The 24,671-nt window shown below is 26.8% G+C and overlaps 1 protein-coding gene across 2 annotated transcripts in view; it reads right to left on the bottom strand.

The window, feature by feature from the left end:
• LOC107445288 (multidrug resistance-associated protein 1) overlaps positions 1 to 21,149 on the bottom strand; it is a 45,530-nt gene extending 24,381 nt beyond the window's left edge. For both annotated transcript variants that reach the window (XM_043055877.2, XM_071187092.1), the window contains exons 1-12: positions 20,668 to 21,149; positions 17,727 to 17,903; positions 15,541 to 15,666; positions 15,326 to 15,463; positions 14,174 to 14,296; positions 8,790 to 8,851; positions 8,532 to 8,663; positions 7,457 to 7,681; positions 5,451 to 5,625; positions 3,393 to 3,647; positions 1,447 to 1,650; positions 13 to 159 (exon numbers count right to left, since the gene is read on the bottom strand). In XM_043055877.2, the coding sequence (XP_042911811.1) occupies positions 13 to 159; positions 1,447 to 1,650; positions 3,393 to 3,647; positions 5,451 to 5,625; positions 7,457 to 7,681; positions 8,532 to 8,663; positions 8,790 to 8,851; positions 14,174 to 14,296; positions 15,326 to 15,463; positions 15,541 to 15,666; positions 17,727 to 17,903; positions 20,668 to 20,697 (1,794 nt within the window). In that variant the 5' untranslated portion in view covers positions 20,698 to 21,149. The remainder of the gene's footprint in view (positions 1 to 12; positions 160 to 1,446; positions 1,651 to 3,392; positions 3,648 to 5,450; positions 5,626 to 7,456; positions 7,682 to 8,531; positions 8,664 to 8,789; positions 8,852 to 14,173; positions 14,297 to 15,325; positions 15,464 to 15,540; positions 15,667 to 17,726; positions 17,904 to 20,667) is intronic.
• Positions 21,150 to 24,671: the final 3,522 nt, after the last annotated feature.

The raw sequence follows: 24,671 nt of genomic DNA, 5'->3' as shown, positions 1-24,671 counted from the left end.
AGATACACTTACCATAGCAGTATATGTGATAATCATGGGGAGGAAAGCTGTTGGAAGCCGAAGAATGTTGAATAATGACAGAGAAACAAAAGCCTTATTAGCATCTAATACATTATTAGAATCAATCAAAACATACGCAGCGAAGCTAGCCAGAGAGACCTGAATGAAAAGAGAAAAAACTAAATATGTGCTATCAAAAACATAGAACGCCTTGAATTTATCAGTGGTTGGAAAAACTAGATTAGTTTTGTACTTTATTACAACGACTTTGTTATAAATATAGTTAGCTACAAAGTAGCTAGTTTTTTTGTTAAAATGTGGTGAATACAAACTACTTTCAAAATATACTGACTACTGCACTACTTTAAGGAAACAAACTTTGTTGGAGAACATAATTTGAGTTAAAAATGATTTTGACTTAAAAAAAAATTGGCTTATATAAAACATGAGGAATTATTAAGAAATATTTATTTATGTTTACATGAGCCAGTTTGTTATTCTACAATATAACATATTTCTCAAATTTGATCATTTAACTTTCAACTTTTTATGCTTTTTTTTAAAAGTAAATATTTAATTTAAAAAATGGTAGGAAATTATCAAATACTTGCAATTTTGTTAAGTGTTAAATGCTTTTTACTTCCTCTACGAAATTAAGTACATCGAAAATAAAATCCTCGCCTTTGAAATATCATCAATGTTTCATAAGCATACATTTGCATGTGAAAACATGACCATTATTCATAATGGCCAGTTTAACTATTAGTTACACATGCTTTTATATATGCAAAATTCTTGTTAAAAGTCAGCTACTGGGGCATTTTCATTATGACCATAAAGGGATCTGCAAAGATTTCTACCAAAAAATTTGACACATCAGCGTAAGAATTTTGTGTCGAAACTAAACTAAAGATAACAGTGGTTTAAAGAAATTGCTACAAACTACTGTTTTTTCGTATTGCACTACTCACTACGCTACTTTTTAAAAACGTAGCATACTACACTACAAAAAAGTAGTTTCCCTAGTTCAGTGTTTCCCAAACTTATGAATTTTGTGTACCCTTTCTAAATTTTTCGTAACGCTGTGTACCCCTAATAAAAAAATGAATGTATTTTTTACTACAAAAAATGCGCAAAAGTTAAAAATCACAACTGGCTGTTGACACCACTAATTATTAACTGTTAACTCTGCGAAAAATAGCCATTAGAAAAATACGTAATCGTAAATTTTCATGGTTAGTTTTGTTTTTAAATAAAAATTTTTGAAATTTTCATATGTTGCAAGATATTTCGCATAAGAACGCGTACCCCCGCTAAACTGTTCCCGTACCCCTGGGGGTACGCGTACCACACTTTGGGAAACACTGCCCTAGTTGAAGAGCGCTTCTTCCGACCACTGGTATTTGTTAAAACAATTTTTAACTGCTTATACAATAAGATACTTACTAGAAATGGAGCGGATGAAAATACAAAAGTGATGGCACCATTCAAATAAGCTTGCGCCCTCAAACTATCTACTTCTCTGTTTCTTATCTTCATCACTTCTTTAATGAAAGAATTTTCCCATGCATACAATTTCAGAACTTTAATACCATTCATAATCTCATTCATCAATTTAGTTCTTATATCTTTTTCTTTCATCAAGCTTACCTAAGAAAGTAATTAGTTTAACTACATTAATATATATATATACACACACATAAATAGAGTTAAAGTCTGCTATAAAGACAATTCACAACAGTTGATGGAATCGCAGTAATAGTGAGCTTGTGGTTAAGAGAAAAATAAACCTATTTAATATTAAAACAGCAAAAAAAGATAAACCACGTGCATCTTTTAAACTTTTATTTTTAACAACAATTTTGATTTTAAACACAAATCTCGAGTAGAATGCTTTTGTCAACAAGTTGTAGATTGGAATGGAAGTTTTGGCATTATACAAAAAAAAAAGCGTAATAAAGTATGCAACTATATAAAAGCAAATGGATACTTAAAATTAGCAAAAGAATTTGTTTCTCGTAAGGAGAAAAACCTTTTACGAGACAGTCGTCACCAAAAATTTTTGTTTTATAAACATAAAGTTTTAAGATTGTAAGAAGAATATATGGTTCACTTTATTGATACTAGAACTAAATAAAAATGTCTTCCATTATGGCTTTTAATCTTATAATATTGCTCAAATGACCAGTGAAAAAATGTGCTTCTGTAAAAAAAAACTGCCACAGTTGCAGGAGGCTGGTAATATTTATCTCATAATAAACATACAATTTTTGTATCTTTAACATCAACATTTTGATGGTGACTTAAAAACCTGTTAAAATAGCAGACTTCTTGAAATATGCCATACTTTTTACATTGAGTATTTACAGAAAGGAAGAATTAAGAACTTATTAAAAATGAAAATTATCAGGTAATTAGAAAAGTCAGAAAAAGCTATAAAAGTCATTTCTGATGCATATAGCATAATACCTATGTTAGAAAATGGCAATCAGATTAGTTAAAAATATCAAAATAGTGAGATAATTCCTAGATTTGGAATAAATTATATTTGAAAGGCTTAATAAGTAACAAAATTTCTTCTTCTTTCATCAGCATGACAGCCTAGAACAGGCCAGATCCATCCTAACTAGTTCTCTCCATCAGGCTCGATCAGACACTACGTTTCACCATTTATTGATTCTCATGGTTTTAAGATCTTTCTCACACAGAATCAATCCAAACAAAATTTAGTAAACTATAAATACTTTTATTCTTTTCTTAACAGTCAATGTAATGACTAACTTTTCAATTCGATACAAGTGTATCTCATAAATTCAGTGTCGTGACAAAGCGAATATCAAAACTTAATTTAATTTTTAAGCTGCTTTATTTCTCTAACCACAAAAATGTTCCTTTTACAGGGTTATATTAAATTTTAACGGTCTTTTTGAAGATTAAGATGTAGACAGATTGTTTAACATTTAATATTAATAAGATGGGGATGGTTTTATTACCCATTGATAACTCGACAAATTTCGCATCTCTTCCCATGTTTTGTTAGCAACTACGACTTTACTGGCAATTTTAATTTCTTGGCTTTAGGAATGCAAGGGGTGTCCGACTGCCCCTCAATCTAACCATTAGAAAGTGTTACAATATTTTTATAAAAATGGATGCCTAAAAAAAAACTTGTCTTTGTCTCAGTTAAACATATAGTATAATATTTTGTTAACATAATATTTTTCTAAGTAATAAATGTGGCCATGTTTGCTAATTTTGAAAATGCTGCCTAATAAAGAAGAATGATTTTCGTTGTTTGATCACACCTTAGCAATTTCCCTATTTTAGTACAAAGGCAATACACAAAATTTATGGCTTAACTATATGGCGTGATATTAACTAAATATACTTACTTGAAAGTTTCGAATGAAAACACTAATAGTGCCATTGAGAGGTATCATGAGTATCATTACACTTAAGCCACCTAAAGTAGCAATTCCTAATTGTTGCCATAAGAGATAGATAGCGACACCAATTTGAAGGGGAGCAGACCACAGATAGTTAACCATCTGAACATAATCCATCACTCTTTGGGTATCAACAGACATTAAATTTACTACTTCACCCACAGTGAAATTCTTCCTGGCCGAGTTTGAAAGAGTCAAAGCCTGAAACAAAATTATTCTTAAGTATTCATTTTTATTAATATAGTAATGCATCATATGGATGGGGCACTGACAGAGCCGGATTATACCTTTTGTAGGCCCTATGCACAGCCGTTTTTGAGCCCTCCCCTCCTTCCCCCCTCTTTTCAAAATATATACTGAAATTTTCTTGCATATTTTTTTTAACATTTTTATTAATATGGATTTTAATTTACAAATTTGTTTATCGAACTTTATCTGCAATACTGACATACTGCCGATTTTTCAGTTGATATTGATAATACCATTACGATTAGTTCGATCGATAACTATGTAAACACTTCACGTCAACAATACAACAACAAATCAGCAAAGAAAACAGTGAAATTGATAGTGAGATTAATTACAAGAAATATTTATACTACAAATAGCTTCATAGTTTTCATGATACTACTATGATGACTAAGTGAAGGAAATTAACATTGTCAAAAGTAAATCTTTTGAAATTATGAATGCAGAAGGAATTATGAATGCAAAATTATTATTGAAATTATGAATGCAGAAGGAATTATGAGTGCAAATGCAGAAGGAAAAAGATTTTTCTCCAGATTAAAATTGATAAAAAATTATTTGCGTTCAACAATGAATCAAGATTGTTTGGCATCACTCGCACTTATGTCTATTGAATACGACATTTTGCGTAGTTTGGAATTCGACAGCTTAATACAAGATTTCGTTGAACCCAAAAATAGCAAAAAAGTAATATATTAGATCATAAGATTCTGTAAAATAATTAATTACCGAAAAATATTATATTTTTATTTGTATCTTCATAATTTTGTGCAAAATACACTTGTTGTTTTTAAAGCTAAATTATTTTTGTCAATAAATTTTTTTGTCCCAAGTTTTTCGTAGGCCCCTGAATTCCGTAGGCCCAAGGCACGTGCCTAGTGTGCCTATAGGTCAATCCGGCCCTGGGCACTGAATGTAAACAATAGCAAAATTCTAAAAACAGTAAGAAACTGCATTCTTCCGCTTCTGTTATGTATACAAGGTGACGTTTGATATTCTAGGAAGTTTTATTATTGGGATTTGGGTTTAAACTTATGCATGATTTTACCATTCATAATAATTTTCTGCAATTTATAAATTATAAAAGATTGTGATCCTTAAATTAATTTGATAAAATTGACATCACGACATAAATAAAGACATTTTAATAAATATTATAAACAGCAGTAATATATCGTCCCTGATGCTGATTCATGAAAAACATTAAAGAAGATAAATTTCTAAGTAAATTTGGGGGGAGGGGGAAGCAAAAGAACAATAGCTGCTGAGCACTTAGACTTCATAGTAACTATTTTTCGTGCATTTCCAAAAAGACTTTTAATTATTGTAAAGAAATTGAAAATAAGAAAATTTAGAAACTAGACCATGGACTAGTTACTAAATGATATTACTAGTCCAGTCTCATTGCTCTGCTTACATGCCACTTATAGATTTTTTATAAAAATAAAATTAATAAAGTGAATCTAAATGAAAAGTTACAACTCAAAGAATGTGCAATGTTTACAATTACGATGAAATATGCTATTTTATGGCAATATACAGATTAAAACAGAAAACGAAAAAGCCGAAACTGCTTACCTTCCCTTTACGTAGTTTTCTAGTCGTCCTGATTACAATTAGAACATACTGATTTTTCTTATAATGTGAAGAAAAAGTACCTCGCTTAATATAAACTAGAATTATATAAGCCACAAAAATGTCCTAAAATCTCGAAAGCAGAAAAAATTTGCACTATGATTTAAAATATAAAGTTACCTTTTTATATACAACTGAAATGACACAGGATCTTATTCTCATGGCTATGATATAAATTCTATATTCATATTGACCGTTCAAAAAAGATTCCAGCATTGAGGAGAGAAACATTCCAATAGCATAGACCACTCCCATCCAATAAGGATCATTGCTTCCAACAAAGGCAATAACTTTACTATAAATTAACAGAGGTGGAACTAAAATTAGTATGTTAAAGAAAAAGAAAGAACATTGTGTAAAAAAAAGAACATCATTCTAAGGATATTATAAAAAAGGGACATTAGAATTATATCTCATTTGATAATATACACTAAATATATATAAAAAAAAAAGAATTTTGAATTATCTTAGAATAATAGAAATCTAATATATTGATAATACAGCTGATACATATCATTTAACATAATGTACTTTTAATGCATCATTTTACGATTTTTGTTGTTTTGTTTTGAAAATAATTTGAATTACAATCGCAATGTAAAATAAAATTTATTTTAACAATCTCTTAGCAAAAGTTCTTGAGGTGCATGCATAGAATACAATAATTTCAAAAATAGAAATAATAGCAACAAGTCATTTAGAAAATGAACTAAGGTGTGTTTCGAATGACAAGCATAAAAATCATTTACAAAGAAACATTCATTTTCCGAACTAATCCGTTTAAAAATGTAAGAAAAAATTAAGATATATTTATAAAAATATATATTCTGAATTTGTTGTAGTTGACATTAGTTATATAAATATTTCAAAATACAAATTTTTTTAACCACATGTATTTTCAAATTTAAAAAATGGGAAAATAAATCAATGAAAAAAAAACAGTGAAGTTACAAAAGCAAAGAAAGCAAGAAAACAGTAAAAGTCACAACTTAAAACATGAAAGCATTTGACATTAAGACATTTTTTAACAGTTTTTAATAGTTGTAATATGGGAATGTATTTCAATTTTTAATATGACTGCAGAAAAGGAAAATAATTTTCTGAAAAGTGTAATCATAATAAATAAATTGAATATTTTTTTAATCTTATACAGATTTAATAAAACATAAACAAGTAAAATATGCATTTTAATAGTTCCAAAATAGCATACACGCAAAATAAACATTATGAAATAAATATAATAGTTTTAGTTTGTAATAGAAAAGCACAAATTAATGAATGTATTACAATTATTAAGTTTAATGAAAATTTGTTTTTGGTATGTATTTTACCTTGTCTGTTTTGACCTAGACAAATAAATTTCTAGAATGTAATAGGGAAATAAAGAAAGAATAAACACTATCAGAATTTTTCTATTTGTTTAACTAAGATGTTAAGCATGATGAATAAAAAAGTAATAAATTTAAAAATTAATATCCTAAAAAAAATTAAACTGGATATGAAGACTTTAGTTGAATAGTAAGCCAACTCTGTCTGAGAAAGTAAATTTAGTATGTCTAAATTTCTTGTTTTTACAGGTAATTTTCATTCTATCTCATTTTAAAACCAGTACATCTTCTTTAGCTTATTTTCACTGCCAAACAGAAGGCACCAAAACTTATACAAAGTGAAAAAAATAATTAATATACTTGCTAGACAAGGTGAAAATTATATAAGTTAAAATAATCTACATATTCAAGTAAAATGTGTAATTACAAAACTAGCTTAAATAGAAAGGACATAGGATAATCCTGTAAAGTTGCCCAGACATAATGTAAAGAAAGCACTATGAATTTTAAATAAATCAAAAGAGTAAAGTGTATATTAAATTTAAAAATTCCATAACTGTTAAAAATATAATTTGCATTTCAAAAATGCCATTATAAAATATCAAGCTCTCATAAAAAGAACATATAGGTTACTATCACTATACTAATATATTTTATTATATTTTTTAATAAATAAAACATTATCTTTTGAGATAAGGAAATAATAACATTACTAGAGAAAAATTACAAACTTTATTTACACATATATAGAAATAACAATTAGGAGTAAAAAATTATGAAACAAAAATGAATACTTACTCCAAAATTAAAGGATTCACAAATGTGATAAGACTAGAAAAGAATTTCAATGATCCTGTAAAAAATAGCTGCCATCCAAATACTTTAAGAATAGGTTTTAAAATACTGAGTTTTGGTAGTTCTTTATCCAATTCATCAGGTGAAATAGTCACTTTGCATTCATTGTCATCAGTGGGCATTTCTGAATATCTTCTAGAGAGTTGTGTCTTTACTTTTTTTTGATGACTGAAAAATCAAAGATAAAAATTTTAAAAGGTAGTGTATTTCATTTGAAAAATAAAGAAGTAATTTATAGGACAAAAGACAGTCTTGATAGATGAAAAAAAAAAGTTTTTTTTAATTTAATACAATGAATGAGAAATTTTAACAACATGTAAAGTTAATTAAAAACCACTCTAAAATAACATTATAGATATATTACATTGTTTCAGTCTTTATTGTGATTAATTACAAAAAGCAAAGCATTTATTGCTTTCATTTACCTCCCTCCCCCTTATAACTTAAATTCTGTAAAATAACTTCCTCGAAAAAACAGTATTAAGAAATGAAAAAAAATTTGCTTTCTTTATATTTCATCTGGAATTAAACAAACAAAAAATTCAAGAACTTTTGAGTTACAGTTTTTTATCTCCCACTTTTTAAAGCTTAAATTGTTTTAATAACATTCTGAACAATAGAAATTTAGAAGTTAAAAAATTTTCTTGCATTCTCTAAACAGGATTAATCAAAGATATTTTTATAATATTTATTTATTTATTAAAAAAAACTTTTGACTGAGATATTAATGAAAAATTACTGGTGGAAATATATACTTTTTCTATTTCCTCATTTTTATTCTTTGATTTCCTTTAAACTATTAAAAAAAAATCTGAATGTAGAAATCAGGAAACTTTTTTACATTCTCTAAAAATTATTCAAAATGAAACGAATATAGAAAGCAATTTATGACAAAGGAATTATAAGTTTAAATTATTCTAAATCACTCAAGTTTAAATTTTTTAAAAAAAAGCTAACAGAATATGTAATTGTTTTTTGTTATATTACTGCATAAATTTAAAATAAAATGAAAACTTACTTTAAGACTTTATTAACCAAAGGTAGCCAATATTTGTCAAATTCTGCTTGTAAGTACTTCGAAGTATTTTCTTCTGGAAGATCCCACATATCATCTGCAGTCAAAGGTTTCCTGTAGCCTAAAGCAGCCATGCTGAAATATATAAAAAATAAAGTTGAAGTCTGCTTTCAACAGAAGAAAATAAGATTTTTTTTTCTAGCTTTAGAAACAGATAAAACTATAAGCATAATCTTCCCCTAGAATTTGTTGTATACTTACGGATTAAACCAAAAGAAGGTTATTTGAGACCAAAAAGATGCCTTTTCCTCAGGAGATTCTCTCTAGAAAAAGATAAAAAACAGTTAGATTTGCAATTTATGACAAGTTCAATAAAAGACAAGTGTGCAAAATTTGGAATAGTTAGATATAATTGGATAGGATAAATGCACTCCTGCAGCTGCTAGTTGTCTACCAATGGTTGCTGTTGACATATGCCATTAAGGCAGAGGGGGTGCGATTGTTCTTGTTTTCCAGTGGCGCCATCTATGGCCAAGAATTCGACTTCTGCCACACCCATACGTCACACCCGTTTATAGGGTAGATCCATTCATCCTCCACGAATCATAATTTTGACCTGAATCAGAGAACGATCAATCTCCAATTCAGTACCCCCAGAGGTATTGATTTGTTATGGGAATATGGAAGATTTTGAGACGCGACAGATTTAAAGTGCATCAGTCACCATTTACTACACGGGGAGTCTTCGGCCGGAAGGGATCGAACCCACGACCTCTTGGACATGGGCCCAGTGCTCTACTAACCAGGCTATCGCCAGCCGTCTGCCAATGGTGTAAGGAAGATTAAAATACAATTTCAAGACAAATGGCATGAGTGTTGCATTAATAAAAGCATTGAGTATTAGCTAACTTTTTTTCCCAGATATATTAGTACTCACTCATTTGAAGCTGACAACTCCCAATATATTCGATAGTATAAAAATTGCATTTTTATTTTTATTTTCAAAAGTTTTCAAAAATTAAATGGTTCAAGAACATAGTAGATTTTAAAAGTATGGCTAAATTAGAAATTTTATTGATATCCATGTTAAATTTGTAAAAAAAAAAATTTAATGTTTATAAATTAATAAGATAAATAAAAACAATTTGAAACATAAATAAAAGCTTTTACCTTATTATGGCACGTGTCATAGCTATTAATAAAGCTTTTATTGTTATGTGAAATTAAATTTAATTTTTTCCCTAAAAAATATTAACTAAAAAAAAAAGCACAAAGTTATTTTCCGAAAAAATAATATTTGTCTGAATAGTAACTGAATGAAACTGAATAAAAACAAAAATATATATTTTTGTGTTATTAATTCTGATTAAAATAGATATTTTATAGCTTGGTAAGAGATTTAAAAAGTAATAATTTTGGGTAATGCAAATTTTTAGTACTATTCCAATTTAATCTTTTAAAATAAAAACTTTCTTCTTATTTTTATTTAAAAAGCAATCCTGTTCATTATTAATTTAATAGTTGAAAGATTACATTTTATATAAAACACAATTTAAAGCAAAATTATGTCAGATTTAATAGTTTTTTCACATTTTTAAAACTCACTCTCTATACCTTTAATTAATATATTAATAAATTACTCAAGTTATTTCCTTAAGTTTTATGCATAAACAAATTAGATGAAACAAATGTGCATAATGAAAAACCATTTGTAAAATATTTGTTATTATTTGGTGCAATATGGCAATTTTTCTATCTCGTTAAAATCATGATCAGGATAATTTAACAAAAGAGGTATCGTAACAAAAATCAATCTTAAATTTTTAAAATTTTTTTAAAGCTAATGATTTAAAATGTCTTTTGAAAAAGAAAAAGCTAGATAGAAACCATAACAAAAATCGTTCTTAATTTTTAAACAAAAGATTTATTGTTAAAAATTTTGATTTAATTTTTAACAATAATTAAAGTGATTGATTAGAGTGATGATTTTAAAGTGACCATAAAAGAAAAACGTTCTTTAGAAACACATTTTAAAAAATTTTGTCTTAATTAAAAGCGTTGATAAAAATATAAAAAGAAAAGCTAATAAAAAAATCAAAAGAGAAACAGAAAAAAAAATGTTCTTAGTTCTGTAATATAACTATAAAGTTGGGAATCACAGTTTTCTACATTACTAGTTATCTGTCTTACCATACAAAAAAAAAGTGACAATAAAGGAATAAAGTCTATTATAAACACTTTGGTAACACACTTCGCTTTAGTTAAAACAGATAAAGAAGCAAAAATGAAAAATCTCAGTTTTTCAAACATAAAGTGTTGAAAATACAAAAAAAGAAAAAATCAATATTACAAACTTATGGTTCAGTATAAAGTAATCTAGAGTTTTAATTCTTCAAATTTCGCTTTTCTGAGTGTCTTTCAGAACATAAATTATCAAGTTTCAGAACTTAGGAAATATGTGCAAAAACTGTTTCTAACAATGTATAGTAAAAAATACGATTTTTGATTTTTTAAATTAAATCTGTTAAAACTTACCCCCCAAAAAAACTGTTAAAAAATAATTTTTGACCAAATATGTCTTATTTCCATAAAGCAGATCAGTGTGTAAGTGTTCCAACAAATTAAAAAAGATAATAATAAATTTTTTCCTTATAAAAACAAACATTCTAAGCATTTTTTTTTCTGCACTTTTAGTCATTTAGTTATCAAAATATTTTAAGGGATTCTATTGAAATAATGTTGGACAAACAAAAATAAATTATTCCTATTTATATATTAACTTTCTATGAAGCAGTTCATAATGTAAGTTTTCTGACAAATTAAGAAAGACAATAATAAACTTGTTCCTCATAAAATCAGAAATTTTAAAATTTTTTTTCTTTTTACATCTTTAGTCACTTTGTTATCAAAATATAAAAGAATCCTCTTTAAATAATGTTATACTGTCAAATCAAGAAAAAAAATCTTATATTTTAACAGTATGAAGCAGACCATTAAATAAGCTTTCCTACAAAAGATATAATAAAATTTTTCCTCATAAAATCAAGTATGCTTAATTTTTTTTGTGCCCATTTATATAAGTATTTGTTACATAACAAATCATCACTAAGTTTTTCCACAGTCTAAAAGAAAACTAGACGAAAAGAAAAGACTGGAAAACCCTAAATTGTTATTCCCAGAACACAACATGTTACATAATTTTTGTATCTTTAATTACTTTAGAATCAGAATAAACAGCAATGCTTAAAAAAAAATAATAATAAATAAATAAATAAAAACACTATATTTAAAATAATAATTAAAAAAAAGTTTGCAATTTATTTTAAGCATAAGAGCTATTTATATAAGCCTTGACATAAGGTATTTATATAAGCCTTAACATAAGCTATTTATATAAGCCATTGCCATGCAACAGATCATTATATAAGTTTTTATCATAAAAAACAAAAAACACACTTTTGTTAACAGCAATTTTACACTTTCTATAATACAAAGGAAATTAAAGCAGCCTAGATAAGATAACCTTATCAATAGTCCCATTTCTAACACTGAATGACACAAATTACACAACAAAGAAAAATTAAGCTTTAACTCAACATTTTTCTAAATTATATTTTACTTACTTAAATTTCATAAAAAATGTAATAATAAATTTCGGTAAAAAAAATTAGCAGCAAAATTCAAAGATTCTTCTGAAATTAATAAATTTAAGTACATAAAAACAACAGTTTAATTATCCATTTTAAATGTTGAAATAGGGTAATTAAAGAAAAAAACCTAGAACTAACAACCATAGTTTTCCTGAGGTAAGTCTAGGGTACCAGAATAAAAGTATAAAAAACGTTTTAGAAATTATAACAACTAAACTATTAGTTTACCTGCCTCAAAACTTCTAATAAAAACTTCTTAAAAAATAATCTTAAAATAACTTTAAAAAGGAAATTAATTTTGTTTTTCTTATTTACTTATACTTTCAGCTTCATTTTAAGTTTCATATGATGAATTAATATATTAAAATTATAGTAACTGTTTTTGCAAAAAATATATATGCAATTAGAAAGGTTTCATAAAACTCAGATATATAATATTTATCTAAAAACAATTTTCACTTAAAAACAATCACAACTTAAAAGCAATAAAATTATTTCACCATTAAAATGCTCATGGTCTGTGTCACAATAAATAACATAGTTTAATCTAAAAATCAATTATTTTTTAAAATGTCAAAACTTAATAAAAATTAAATACATAAATAAATAAATTTCATTGAAATACTATAAATCATATTTTTATAACTGAAGTACAGTAGAACTCCAATTATCCGAATCGTCGATTATCCGAATCTCTTTCAGAATTCGTATGGAAATATGAAAATATAGTAAAAAGATAAGTTTCTCTTTTTTTATATGAATAAAATAAAAGTTTAGTAAAGCCAAGGAAAGATTTATGCAGAGAAAGTTTACAGGATAGGACAAAGATTTGTGGAAAAGCTAAGATCTTTGCTGAAAAGCTGGGTTATTTATCTTTCAAAGCAAGTAACGGCTGGCTAAGGAATTTTAAGTCTAGGCGCGGTATTCGTGAGCTTGATTTAAGTGGTGAAAAGTTATCTGCAGACTCCAAAGCTTCTGACGAGTTTATTGAAAAATTTAAAGTTATAGCAGCCTCTTACGATTCCGACTTCTTATACAACGCCGATGAGACTGGTCTAATATGGAAAGCTTTACCCAAAACCACTTTAGCCTCTAAAAGAGAGTGCAGTGCCAAAGCCTCCTAGTGCTCCAGGGCATAAAGCTAGTAAAGACCGCGTTACTGTGCTTAACTGCCCGAACTCAACTGGGAGCCATAAAATACCCCTTCTGTTAATAGGGAAGTCAAAACGCCCAAGAGCATTTAAAAATGTCAAAAAACTTCCCCTATTTTATAAAAACCAATACAAAGCTTGGATGACTGCAGCACTGTTTACAGAGTGATACGATGAAATTTTCATTCCTGAAGTGAAAAAACTCCAAAAATCTGTTGGAAGTCCTGTGCTATTACAGTACTTTACTTTTATTACTAAAAGGAAATACCTGAGCACTTTCAGATGTAAAAGATTTAAGTTCTAAAAAAATACACAAGCTTGATATGGCTGTATGACCAGATTCGTTTCTACACATGATCTCTAAAAAATTTTGATCCCCCCCCCCCCCNCCCCCCCCCCCCCCCGAAAAAAGAAAGAAAAATAAACATGAAAAGGTTTATATGGCTGCATTGCAAAATCTGTTTGTGTGAGTTGCAAAAGATATGAATTCATAAAAAAAGAAAATAAATAAAACATGAGCCTGATATAGTGCTGCAAAAGATGTTTCTGCATGATAGGAAAAGTTTTATTTAAAATGAAAATAGGAAAGTTGGGGTTTCAAGCGCGATTTTCAAAAATTGATTAGAATTACAATTCATATATGAAGTAAGTGGTCGTGAAATAGAAAAACAACAAAAAGGAGTTTATAAAAAAAATACTAACTTTAATTTCACCGTGCTGCAACAAGAATTCATAATCCTATTGTTAGGTAATAGGACTTAATACCAAGATAATACTCGGGTTTAATACCAAGTTTAAATTAATTTAGTTTAACCAAAACAAAAAATATAACAAAAGTTCTTACTTCGCTAGTTTTTTCTTTCAGATCTGCAAAACCATGAAACACGAATAGAGTAAACGAAAAGGCAAAGTACAGCACATACATTGTAAAAGGATACTGTTCAAACTCTGCATCAAAATTAAGATTCTATAAAGGAATAAAAAAACATTTCTTTTAATAGTAAATACAAAAAAGAGAACTTGGTCTCAATTTAATAAAAACTAAAGTAATTGATAATACCAAAGAGTTAAAAGATTGTACATATAAATTTAAACTTAATCACAATACCAATTTAATGTCAATCTCGGAAAAAAAGTTAATAAAACACGTAAAAAACGCATAAATGAGAAGTTATGTTTTAAAAAGAAATGAATAAAGAGATACTACATAACTATAAAGATATTTGAATAATAACATAATGAAAATATGATTGATTATAATAATAGAAATAAACTAAGAAGATAATTATGGCCAATCACCTCTAACTTTTGACCACCCCGGTAGAAAGTCACATAATTTTGACCCTGATAAAGTGAAACGAACAACATCAGAGTTGCTACACCTCATTCTAAACTTCTGCAGCAACAACAGGACTTTAAAGCATGAAAGCTATGCTTCTTGCTGTGTGTACAAGACAATTATTTAGTTTGCCACCAAGATTGAAATCATGACCCCCAGCTCATTAGCAGTGAAAGGAAGGAGTTATGAGTACAAATCCCAGCTATGGTGGCATCCTAATCAACTGCACCTCTGAATAAACTTTTTCATTAAAAATTACATAGCCTAGCAAAGTTGCATTAAGAAAAATAGAAGACCAGGTTTTTTTTCTCCATTGTAATAAAGAGAAGAGATTGTAATAATTTAATATGAAGATATTGTCAGTAAAATAATAAAACAAATTATAGAATTTAAAATCATATCAAAAGATTGATATTAGCAATTTTTAAATAGTGAATAAAATTTTTTTATTTCATTTACAAAAGCCCTTCCAACCAACTACTCATCATTTTGTAGAAACAATAAAGAACAAAACTAAATAAGAAATCTTGCAAGATAAAATTTTTTTAACTGCTCATAGAATCAATTCGATGGCAATCATAACTAATTTAACAACTTAAACTTCTAAGTAATAGTAGTTTAATTACCTAAAATTTATACTTTAACTAACAAACAAACCTCATTATAAAGTTTTTGCAATGAAGTGTAATAACCAACAGCAGTTCCAATGCAAGCGAAAAGCCAAAACAGTGATAATACGGCAGAAGTGATCCTTCCTTTTTTTCGTTGATATAGTGTTACAAAAGCATTCGCAGCCTGTAAATAAAAATATGTATATAAGTAACAAAAACTTTATACTATTAAGCAATGAAAAAGTAAGATATTTTACTAACCAGTGTCAGAAAAAGAAGAAATGGAGTGTAATACTCAAAAGGTGCAACATGGCCTGTCTTTGAAAATTGTACCATTTGATAAGACATGTCACCAATTGTGAGAGCCATCATTAAAAAAATTATCACCTGAAAAGGTAAAACAAAAATTTATAATAATAATAATGATAAAATTCCACAAAAATTTTTATATTAAAAAGAAGAATACAAAAATTAAAACACAAAGGTGCCAACTTGAACCACCACTGTTTTTTCAAAGATAAAAGACTTTTTTTTCCTTCTTTGAAAACAGAGAATGTTGGAACAACTTCCTGTAGTTATATGAAGAGATTGGAATTAGATGGTATGCTCAAACCAGCTCTTAAAATTAAAAAAATTAAAAATAGTACTAAAAACATACACTTTCCTTGAAAAATCCTATAAAATGTAACTGAGCTGGGCAAGCTTTTGTAAAATAAAACATAAATGATACACATGAAAAAATAATGTGCATTGAAGAGTTAAATGCAACTTATCCTTCAGAATTATGTATTCAAGAAATATACATCTGAAAAAAATATTTTTAACTCATGTTGGTAGTGTAGTGTTCTCCCTAAAAATTGCTTCAAGGATGGCCCACCCTCCCAGCCTCTTCATGAAGACAATTATCTTTATGAAGAGGCAAGCAAAGACATCCCCTTACTCTTTTTGTAAACACACTATAATTCTTACTCCATTTTTTATTTCAAGAAAAAAGACAGCACATTTATAAATATTTATTTAACTTTAGATTTAAAACTCTACTAAACAAGTTGACATTTCTTTTTGGAGAAAAATAAAACAAATAAAACCATAAAACAAACTGAATGCTAAATGCAAAAAGAATTGGAATTTTGAGCTAAAATGAGTTGATAGAAATAGCTTTACAGTGATTTAGAATATTGCATTTTTTTAAGCAATAATATTTTAATTTCATATAAAGATATTATTAAATATTATAATTTTCTTCAAAACTTTTGCAAGATTAAAGACTTTTTTTGATTTATAAAATTTTTATTGCTAAATCAGCAATTCTGAATGTTTCATTTAATTATTTAAAATTTTAGTTATTAATATATAATTTTAAATTAAAGTTCTGCTTGCTAATTTTTTTTTTTTTTTTTTTTAAGTAAAAGTTAATATAAGTGCTCACCAAAACTGAAGCTGTTCTTTTTTTCCTTTTTAATTGTAGGACTCTTTTTTTCAAGGGACTTAAAAACAGTTCAGTCAATGAAACTTAAAAACAGTTACCATTTACCTGATTAATGATGTGCCATATCACAAAATGAAAAACTACATAATAACATAATTTTAAAATAGCTTCCATGTTTCTTTTGGGACTAGGTAACAGTTTCTGAATGGTTACAAGTAAAAAATTATTGTAAATATCGCATTCCGATTCATTTGCACATTGGTCATACAGCATAAATTAGAATTGGAAATTTTCTTCCAACATAAGCTGAATATGGTATTACTATCTATAAAACACTTTCTGACTGAAGGCCTATATTCTAGAAACCAATTTTACATTTCAACAGTCAAACTGAGGCATGCCCTCTAACCTCAAGAGACGCAGAGACAACAATTTTTGAGAGAAAAATTCTATGAAGTATTGTGGTAGAACTCAGGTAGACAGCTTATGACAAAAGCAAATTAATTTAGAATTACTTAAAATCTTTAAAAAGTCTGATGTCAAGAAATGTTTGAAAATCCAAAGCATAAAATGGATCCGATATCTGGTTAGAATGCAGGATGATTGAAACTGTTGAAAACTATTCATAACCAAAAATTGGAGGACAGTCTCCAAATGGAGATGTCTGGGAAAAACTTCTGAAAAAGGCCAGGGCCCACCTAGAGCTATTGTGCTACTGAGGAAGAAAATTCTCACTTTTCACTTAAGTTTATTAATACTTGGTGCAATCTCTCATTTGAACACTCCTTGTACTCTTGATGACCCTGAACAGTATTCTCCACAGTATTTGACATTTTACTTGTGTACACATTAAAATTATACTGCTTAAAATGATACATTTTCACTGTATTTAAATACTTTGCACTTGGATTAATAAATTGCAAGAAAACCAAGCACCAAATTACTCAAACCATATTAAATCACAGTAACTAGTTAGCATTCTTTAAAAATAGCATATTTTAATTACTAAAAATCATACCAATTTTGAAATGTTGAGAACAGACCACGGAATCAATTTCTTTTTCGTACTTGAGATAAAATAAATTTCTAAGGGAATGAACAGCCAAAAAAATGCGACAGGCGCCCATATTAAACCAACTTTCAAGAAACATGGTGTAAAAAGTGGTACTGTAGTGTTCCATGTTAAGGAGGGATCCTGAAAAAAAAATTATATACATTTTAAATGCTTCAATCAAACTGAATATAAAAATACAATATAAGCACACAATTTCTTATCACAAGTACAAGATTCCCCCCCCCCTTTGTGTTTATTCTAAAGTGTTAATGTATTTCCCAATAGCTATATTGCTTTTGAAAACTTTCATGCTCAACAAGCATATTTCAGATAAAATCAATTTTTGTAAATATTCTGCCTTAGGCATTTCCGGACTGTTTATACTTAATAATGATTTAAGAATAAGCATCTTAATTGATTATTAATTCTCTCTCAGAGCTTACCATTAACTTGGGTACCCCATAAAAATAATAATAATAAAAAAAATTTTAAAAAAAAACAACAACAATTTATTTGTAATTTTAAAGGTCTGTTTTGGAAAATTTCTTAAATAAATTTAGAGTTGATGAAAAAAAACTATGATTTCATACAAATAAAAAAAGCTCAACTTAATAAATTCAGTCAAAAATCGAATATATTAAAATCCAAGCAATAAATTTTTTTAGGATACTTAATATATTTGATGTCTTGCGTTCACACCAACAATGAAAATTTAGTGGTCCAGTAGGACCACCTAGGTATTCATTTAGGAGTTCAAAAACTTAATATTGTAGACAAACTAACTAGGTACTGTAAACAAACTAACAAGGCACTTTCCGTTATTTCATTTGAATACCACACATTAGAATTCCATACCAAGCATGGAACAATAAAATTAGCACAAAATTCTTTTTAAGTGCACGGGAAGCATTTAAAAATTATTAATTGATAATTATTTAATAAATAATTAATTTTACACATTAGATGCAAAAAGCTTTTCTTTTCTTCTTGCAATTTTGTAAATTGCAAACATATTTTAAGGAGACCTATTTGTCCCCCAAGTGTATGATTTTAGTGACATTTAAAGAACATTTGGCAACAATTGTCGCAATGCTGATGTGAATCCTACTGATATAAATAATGACAAATAATAATACTACACAGATAATACATTCTAAGAAAACTATATTTAAAAAATAATATTTTTAATTATAATTTTATGCTGTTAATTAAATTTATATTGATATAATGAGAACTTTTAGGTTATGTGATATTCATATCACAGTTTATTTAGAGTGAGCACTTTCAGGTTAAAATGCTTTATATAACAAACTTTATGTTTAAAGCAACAAAATTTAATATGTAACGATACTCTTATAATAATATTGACAGAAACATAGAACAATGAATTGATAAGGTGAATTGATTGGCTGTTGACTGTTCTCAATTAACAGTGTAATAATAGATACATAACTATTATAAAAACAGAAAAGCAAATGAGTTTATAAATGTAAAATTTTGATTGTATTTGTTACTAAAAACTGGCTTAAAAAGCTCACTAAGTTCCCCTTTTTAAATATCATTATAAGAGTTTACAAAGAAATTTGTACAGGTTTTACTTGAAATATTGATAAATAATATAGGTATATAAAATTTATAATAATTATCAAATTAGATATTAACTGAAAAATTTAATATAAAATAACAATTAGGTTGTTTTAAAAATAGGTTAACAATGATAATGTTTTGATAAATGCACCTTTTATTTATTTATCCTGCATGCTAAAAAAATCAGAAATAAAAGATCTAACTAGATTGAAATATTTTAACTATTATTATTTGGATGAATGATTCAACTCATATGTCTCAAGTCCAAAAAAAAAAAAAGTTGAAATGAATAATGCATTGTTAATTATAAGTATAAAACAGTAATAAAAGTCTTGATCTATTGCTAAATAATATTTATAAAAAAATTTTCTTTTGAAAATATATCTACCTGTACCAATATAAATTATAAAATTTCATAATATAAAACAAATGGAAAAAGTATTTTAAAAGAATTAGGGGATATTCTGTAAATAAACATCAGAAACTTTAAAAATTGTTTAAAAAATATTAAGAAATGTAGCAATTAAAAAGATGCTCTCAAAATGAATGCTACCATAACATTCTTCTTAAGAAAAAATATCTACTCATACTACTATAAATTATAGTTTCAAATTTTTATAATTAAAATTAAAAATTTTCGAATTTCAGAAGCACAATAGGGCATTCTGTGAAATAATGTAAACTACAATAACAGCTTAAAAATAATAATAATAACAATAATAATGAAATAATAACTGACATAACAATGAGAAACATAATTCTTCCACCAAAAAAATTGCAAACTAAGGCCACTTTAATTAGCTTCAGCCTATCCAAATTAAAGCTAATTAAATTATCAAAAACATCCTTTTTCTGAGAAAATGCTTACCCATGCTATTACAATAAATAACAGATTTTACTGTTTACAAGATTTAAGAAAAAATATATATATAATTAAAATTGCATAGATAATTTATAAAGAAATATTTTAAATCATTAGTTTGTAACTACGTTGGTATTTTTTTAATATAAAAGTATGTTCGTATTTTATTAGAATATGTGATATAATTTAATGCAATGTTATTTCAATTTTGAACCCAGCAAGGATGCATTTAAATAAATTTTTGCCCAATAAAACAATTAAAACAGAGAAAAATCTAATAAATTTTTTGAGTATTTTATTGCGACAAAATGACTAAGCATGCTAAAAACATAAAAATGTTATATAATACCAATATCGTTTTGTAATGAAATGATTTCTAGTAAGTTCTTGAAAAATCACTACAAATAGCATTAAATTAAATAAAATATACAGCGGAAAATTTGATTTTATGCATACCCAAAATTTTGATTCGCAAACACGATCCATTCTTTCTTAAAATAAAAAAACAAAACTTAATTTTTCACAATTGTCCTCCCCCTGACATCATCTTCCGCTACAACTTTTTATCAGGAGTCGATAAGAGAAATAAAGAATTAAGAGAATCGATTGAAGATTAAATCCAAAACTTTTAGATAGTTGATAATTTTTATTGTTGACAATTACTAGCACAAAATCTTCTTCAAATGATAAACGACAATCGTAAAATATAAACAAGGCGGCTAATCTGACGAAGGTAAACACAAGGAGGAGAGTTGGACGGAAAATCAGAATCATTCATCGAGAACGTTCCGTTTGTTCAGTTTCATTCATTTTATGGAGTTTTTCAGTTAACAATTACTCGTTATTAGAATTTGAAACTGTCAAACAGTTTATCGAGTTTAAATAGTATAAGCGAGATGAATTGGTAGAAAGCGTTGCCACAACAAATTTGCTCAAGTAAAAAAATGAGGGAAAAAATGTTCATGGACTTTTCGCATTGTGATTGGCTGTTGTTGGTTGTGCTGGCATATCACTCATGGTTGCAAGAATTTGGAAAGTTATCGCGTTTATTGTGAATTAAAATAAAAATTAAAATAATTTAGTGCGTGCGAGTCTGTGTTTGCATTTGGTGTGTTGCCTGAATTGATTCATTGATGGATTGTGTGTGCATTTATTTTGTAAACAACCACTAGAAAAGTGGAGATTTTTGCTTACAAAATGAAATTAGGCATAAATGTTTTTGAATTGTTAGATATTTAAAAATGCAACAATAAAGATGTAGTTTTCCTTGCTATGTTTATTATTTGTTTTTAAATAAAATTATATCATTTTGATATTAAGAGTATGTTAACGGGTGCTCTTGATTACTTTTAAATTATTAAGTAATATCTTATAAAAATTTAGCTGCAATATTTATATAATTTTCTTACTTTCTGTTGTAAGGAAAAGACAATTAAGATTTTAATTAAAATAGTTATGCCATGTAAAGTCTAATCATCCTATGTATATTTCCTAACATCTGTACTTAATTATTAAGCATTATAATTGTAACATAGAAAATAATTCTGCAGTAAAGTTTAAATTGATGTTTAAGTGTTTATATATTATGTTTATTCAACATTGTAAGTGTTTCTACTTATACCATTTTATAAATGAATTTGTAACGGGCAGTTTTAATAGCATGCGTTGAAAAGTTAATAAAACTATGGCAAGAGTTTGCTGTTAAAAAAAATATTATCGATAAAATTTTTATGTGGTTATCAATTATTATTTATTTATTTAGAAATGATGAAAAGTAATAATATTTTTATGAATTTAAGCACATTATAATAAACAATAATATAGAAATGATAANAGAATCGAGGCTTGAGACTATTTATTGTGTCGTTTTGCGTTTCCAATTTTATTTTGCAAGGGTCACGGTGCTCAGCTATTTTTTCGAGTGACTGTATAATAAACAATAATATAGAAATGATAAAAATTTATTGGTAATAACAATAACATCAAAAATGAAAAAAATTCATGTTACATAAAATTTATTTTCGAATAGTTGAATACTCACTTTTATATGGATAGATTAGATTTTTGATTACAGATTATTTACTGCTGAGTATTAATAGTGACGTCAAATGTGGCAAGTATAATTAACTTGCTTTATTAGAAAAACAATTTTGCAACAATCAAATGAAAAATTTATAAAAATATATATTTGAAGCATATAGAAGTAAAATTCTTTAGATTTTGACTTAGAAATTATCAATCAAAAAGATCCTTTAAAATTTGAATTATATTTATATAATAAGTAGATGGAAATATTAGCAAGGGAAACATTTTATGATGAGTCATTCCACGTCAGATCAATCACTTTTGGACCGACCCCCCTCCTATTTTAATGAAATTTGGTGGAACATGCACACATGATAAAGTAAGCAATTCGATCAATTTTTAAGTTGAAAATTGTCCGAGTTATAGACACTTGAAGAAATTTAATTTTCATAGAAAAAATCACAAACTTGCATACATATAAATGGCTGTAACTTGCTTTAAAATTTTATCAAAAAAAAAAAAAAATTTGAAGCATCATTGCAAAGCTAAGAAATAGACCTTTCATTTGATATTTTATATGACTTTCTGAGGCTAGGTCAACTTTCTAAGCAACCTGATTTGGCCTTTGACCTGAAATATGTGGTCTCAAAAATTTACGAAATAAAAATATTTTTTACTGCAACATTCTAATACACATTTCAAATTTGTAACATAGAAATTGATTATTGCAAACCAACATTTTTATTAATTGAAACCGGTCTGCTGTACAACCTTTTTCCCTTTAAGACATTGAATATAATATGCATGGAAAACTGAGTAAAAAACTTAAAATTCTTAAACCAATGTATAAATCAATGATAATTATATCAAAAGTAATAATTTATTCCATACTTTTGGCTCCTAAAATTTATCCAAAATAACAATTTTATTTTTAGCAATTATATTTTTTATTAAAAAATAGTTTACATTTAGATATGCAAAAAATATTTAGATATGCAAAAATAAAACTAATTACAAGACATGAATAACATTTATTTCATAGAAAATATTTTATAAAATTATGATTATTAACTCTGTAACAATATGTTATGAACTGAATTAGTAATTATTTAAACAGATAAACATTATAAAATTTATGAAATAGTTAGGAATGATGTAGTGCCCTTATTGTGTTTACATTTTTATCTCATTATATAATATGAAATAATCTTGACTTGTTGTTGTTTGTATATCAACCTTTTAAATGATCTGTGTTTTATTTACTTTCAATATCAAAGGCATCTATGGGTACGAGTATGACAGTAAAGGGTCCTTGAGGCTGTAGAGAACTTAACCTCTTCGTAGTTTATATTTACATCTAAAATACATCGAATCCATCATTGACTGTCCTGCAAAATAACATGCCCTAGAATAGAGCGTTTCTAAAGGATTTAACAACACTGACTTGATCTTGCTTTCAGATGAATTTGAATACATTTTCGTTTTAAATGATTTTTTGTGGACCAGCGATTGTGTGGCTTTTCAAAAAAATTTCTCTATTTCTCACAATCTTAATATGATTTTATAGTACACAGAATTTGTTTATTGATGACAATATTAAAAAGTAAATAATTTACTCTATTTTTATTTCATTGAAGTTGTTTTTTTTTTAAAATTTTTAGTAGGATTGTTTTGTGTTGAATGAATATCTAATTTGAATTGGTCTAAATGTTGCTAGCATAATTTTTTTTGTGTAAAATTTTTTTATAAATGCTGAAACATGAAGGAAAAAATTTTTACGGTACAACTGTATCGTTTTTATATTAAAAGGAAAATTATTTTTTTATTTCTTTATGCTTTATTTAGAAACATAAAGAGGCCAAAGAACATCTTAAGGGATTTTGGACCTCATTTCAAATCAGATTAAATAAATAGAAATAAATTGTTTATTATTTGAATTAGCAGTTTTTGTTTATGCTTGCATGCTACTGCTGCTTTATAGCCTATAATAATGTTTTGTTTTGTAATTAAATGGAGAAGTGTATTGTTTCTTTAGTCTAAATCAACTACAGTTTAATGGTAATAAAAAAGTATATAAATTTTTAATTTATTCACCATTTGTATCAATGTTAATGTACTCAAGTGTCTCAAAGTTTGGTATGAAATAAAACCTAATATAAAAAAAGAGCTGTTTTTGTTCATTGTCTTAAAAAAAGCTACAAGTAAAGTTTCAATTCATATTTTCATACTATAGCAGGTTACACGTATTTTTATTTTCATTTTTTTCATCATGACTAAAATAAATTTTAACAAATTTAATACAGAAAATGAGATTTGTTAAATATTCAGTTAGCTATTTACGAATGAAAAAAAATTATGATTTTTATTTTATTTGCATGTGTGGGGGTGGAGTAATCGACTATGTCAACCGTCATCTATGAAAAGGTATCCCAACA

The sequence above is a fragment of the Parasteatoda tepidariorum genome, chromosome 10 (genome assembly GCF_043381705.1).
Source record: "Parasteatoda tepidariorum isolate YZ-2023 chromosome 10, CAS_Ptep_4.0, whole genome shotgun sequence".
NCBI classification, from domain to species: Eukaryota; Metazoa; Arthropoda; class Arachnida; order Araneae; family Theridiidae; genus Parasteatoda; species Parasteatoda tepidariorum.
Note: the sequence above shows the minus strand (reverse complement) of the source record. Positions and strands in the feature narration are given on the sequence as shown.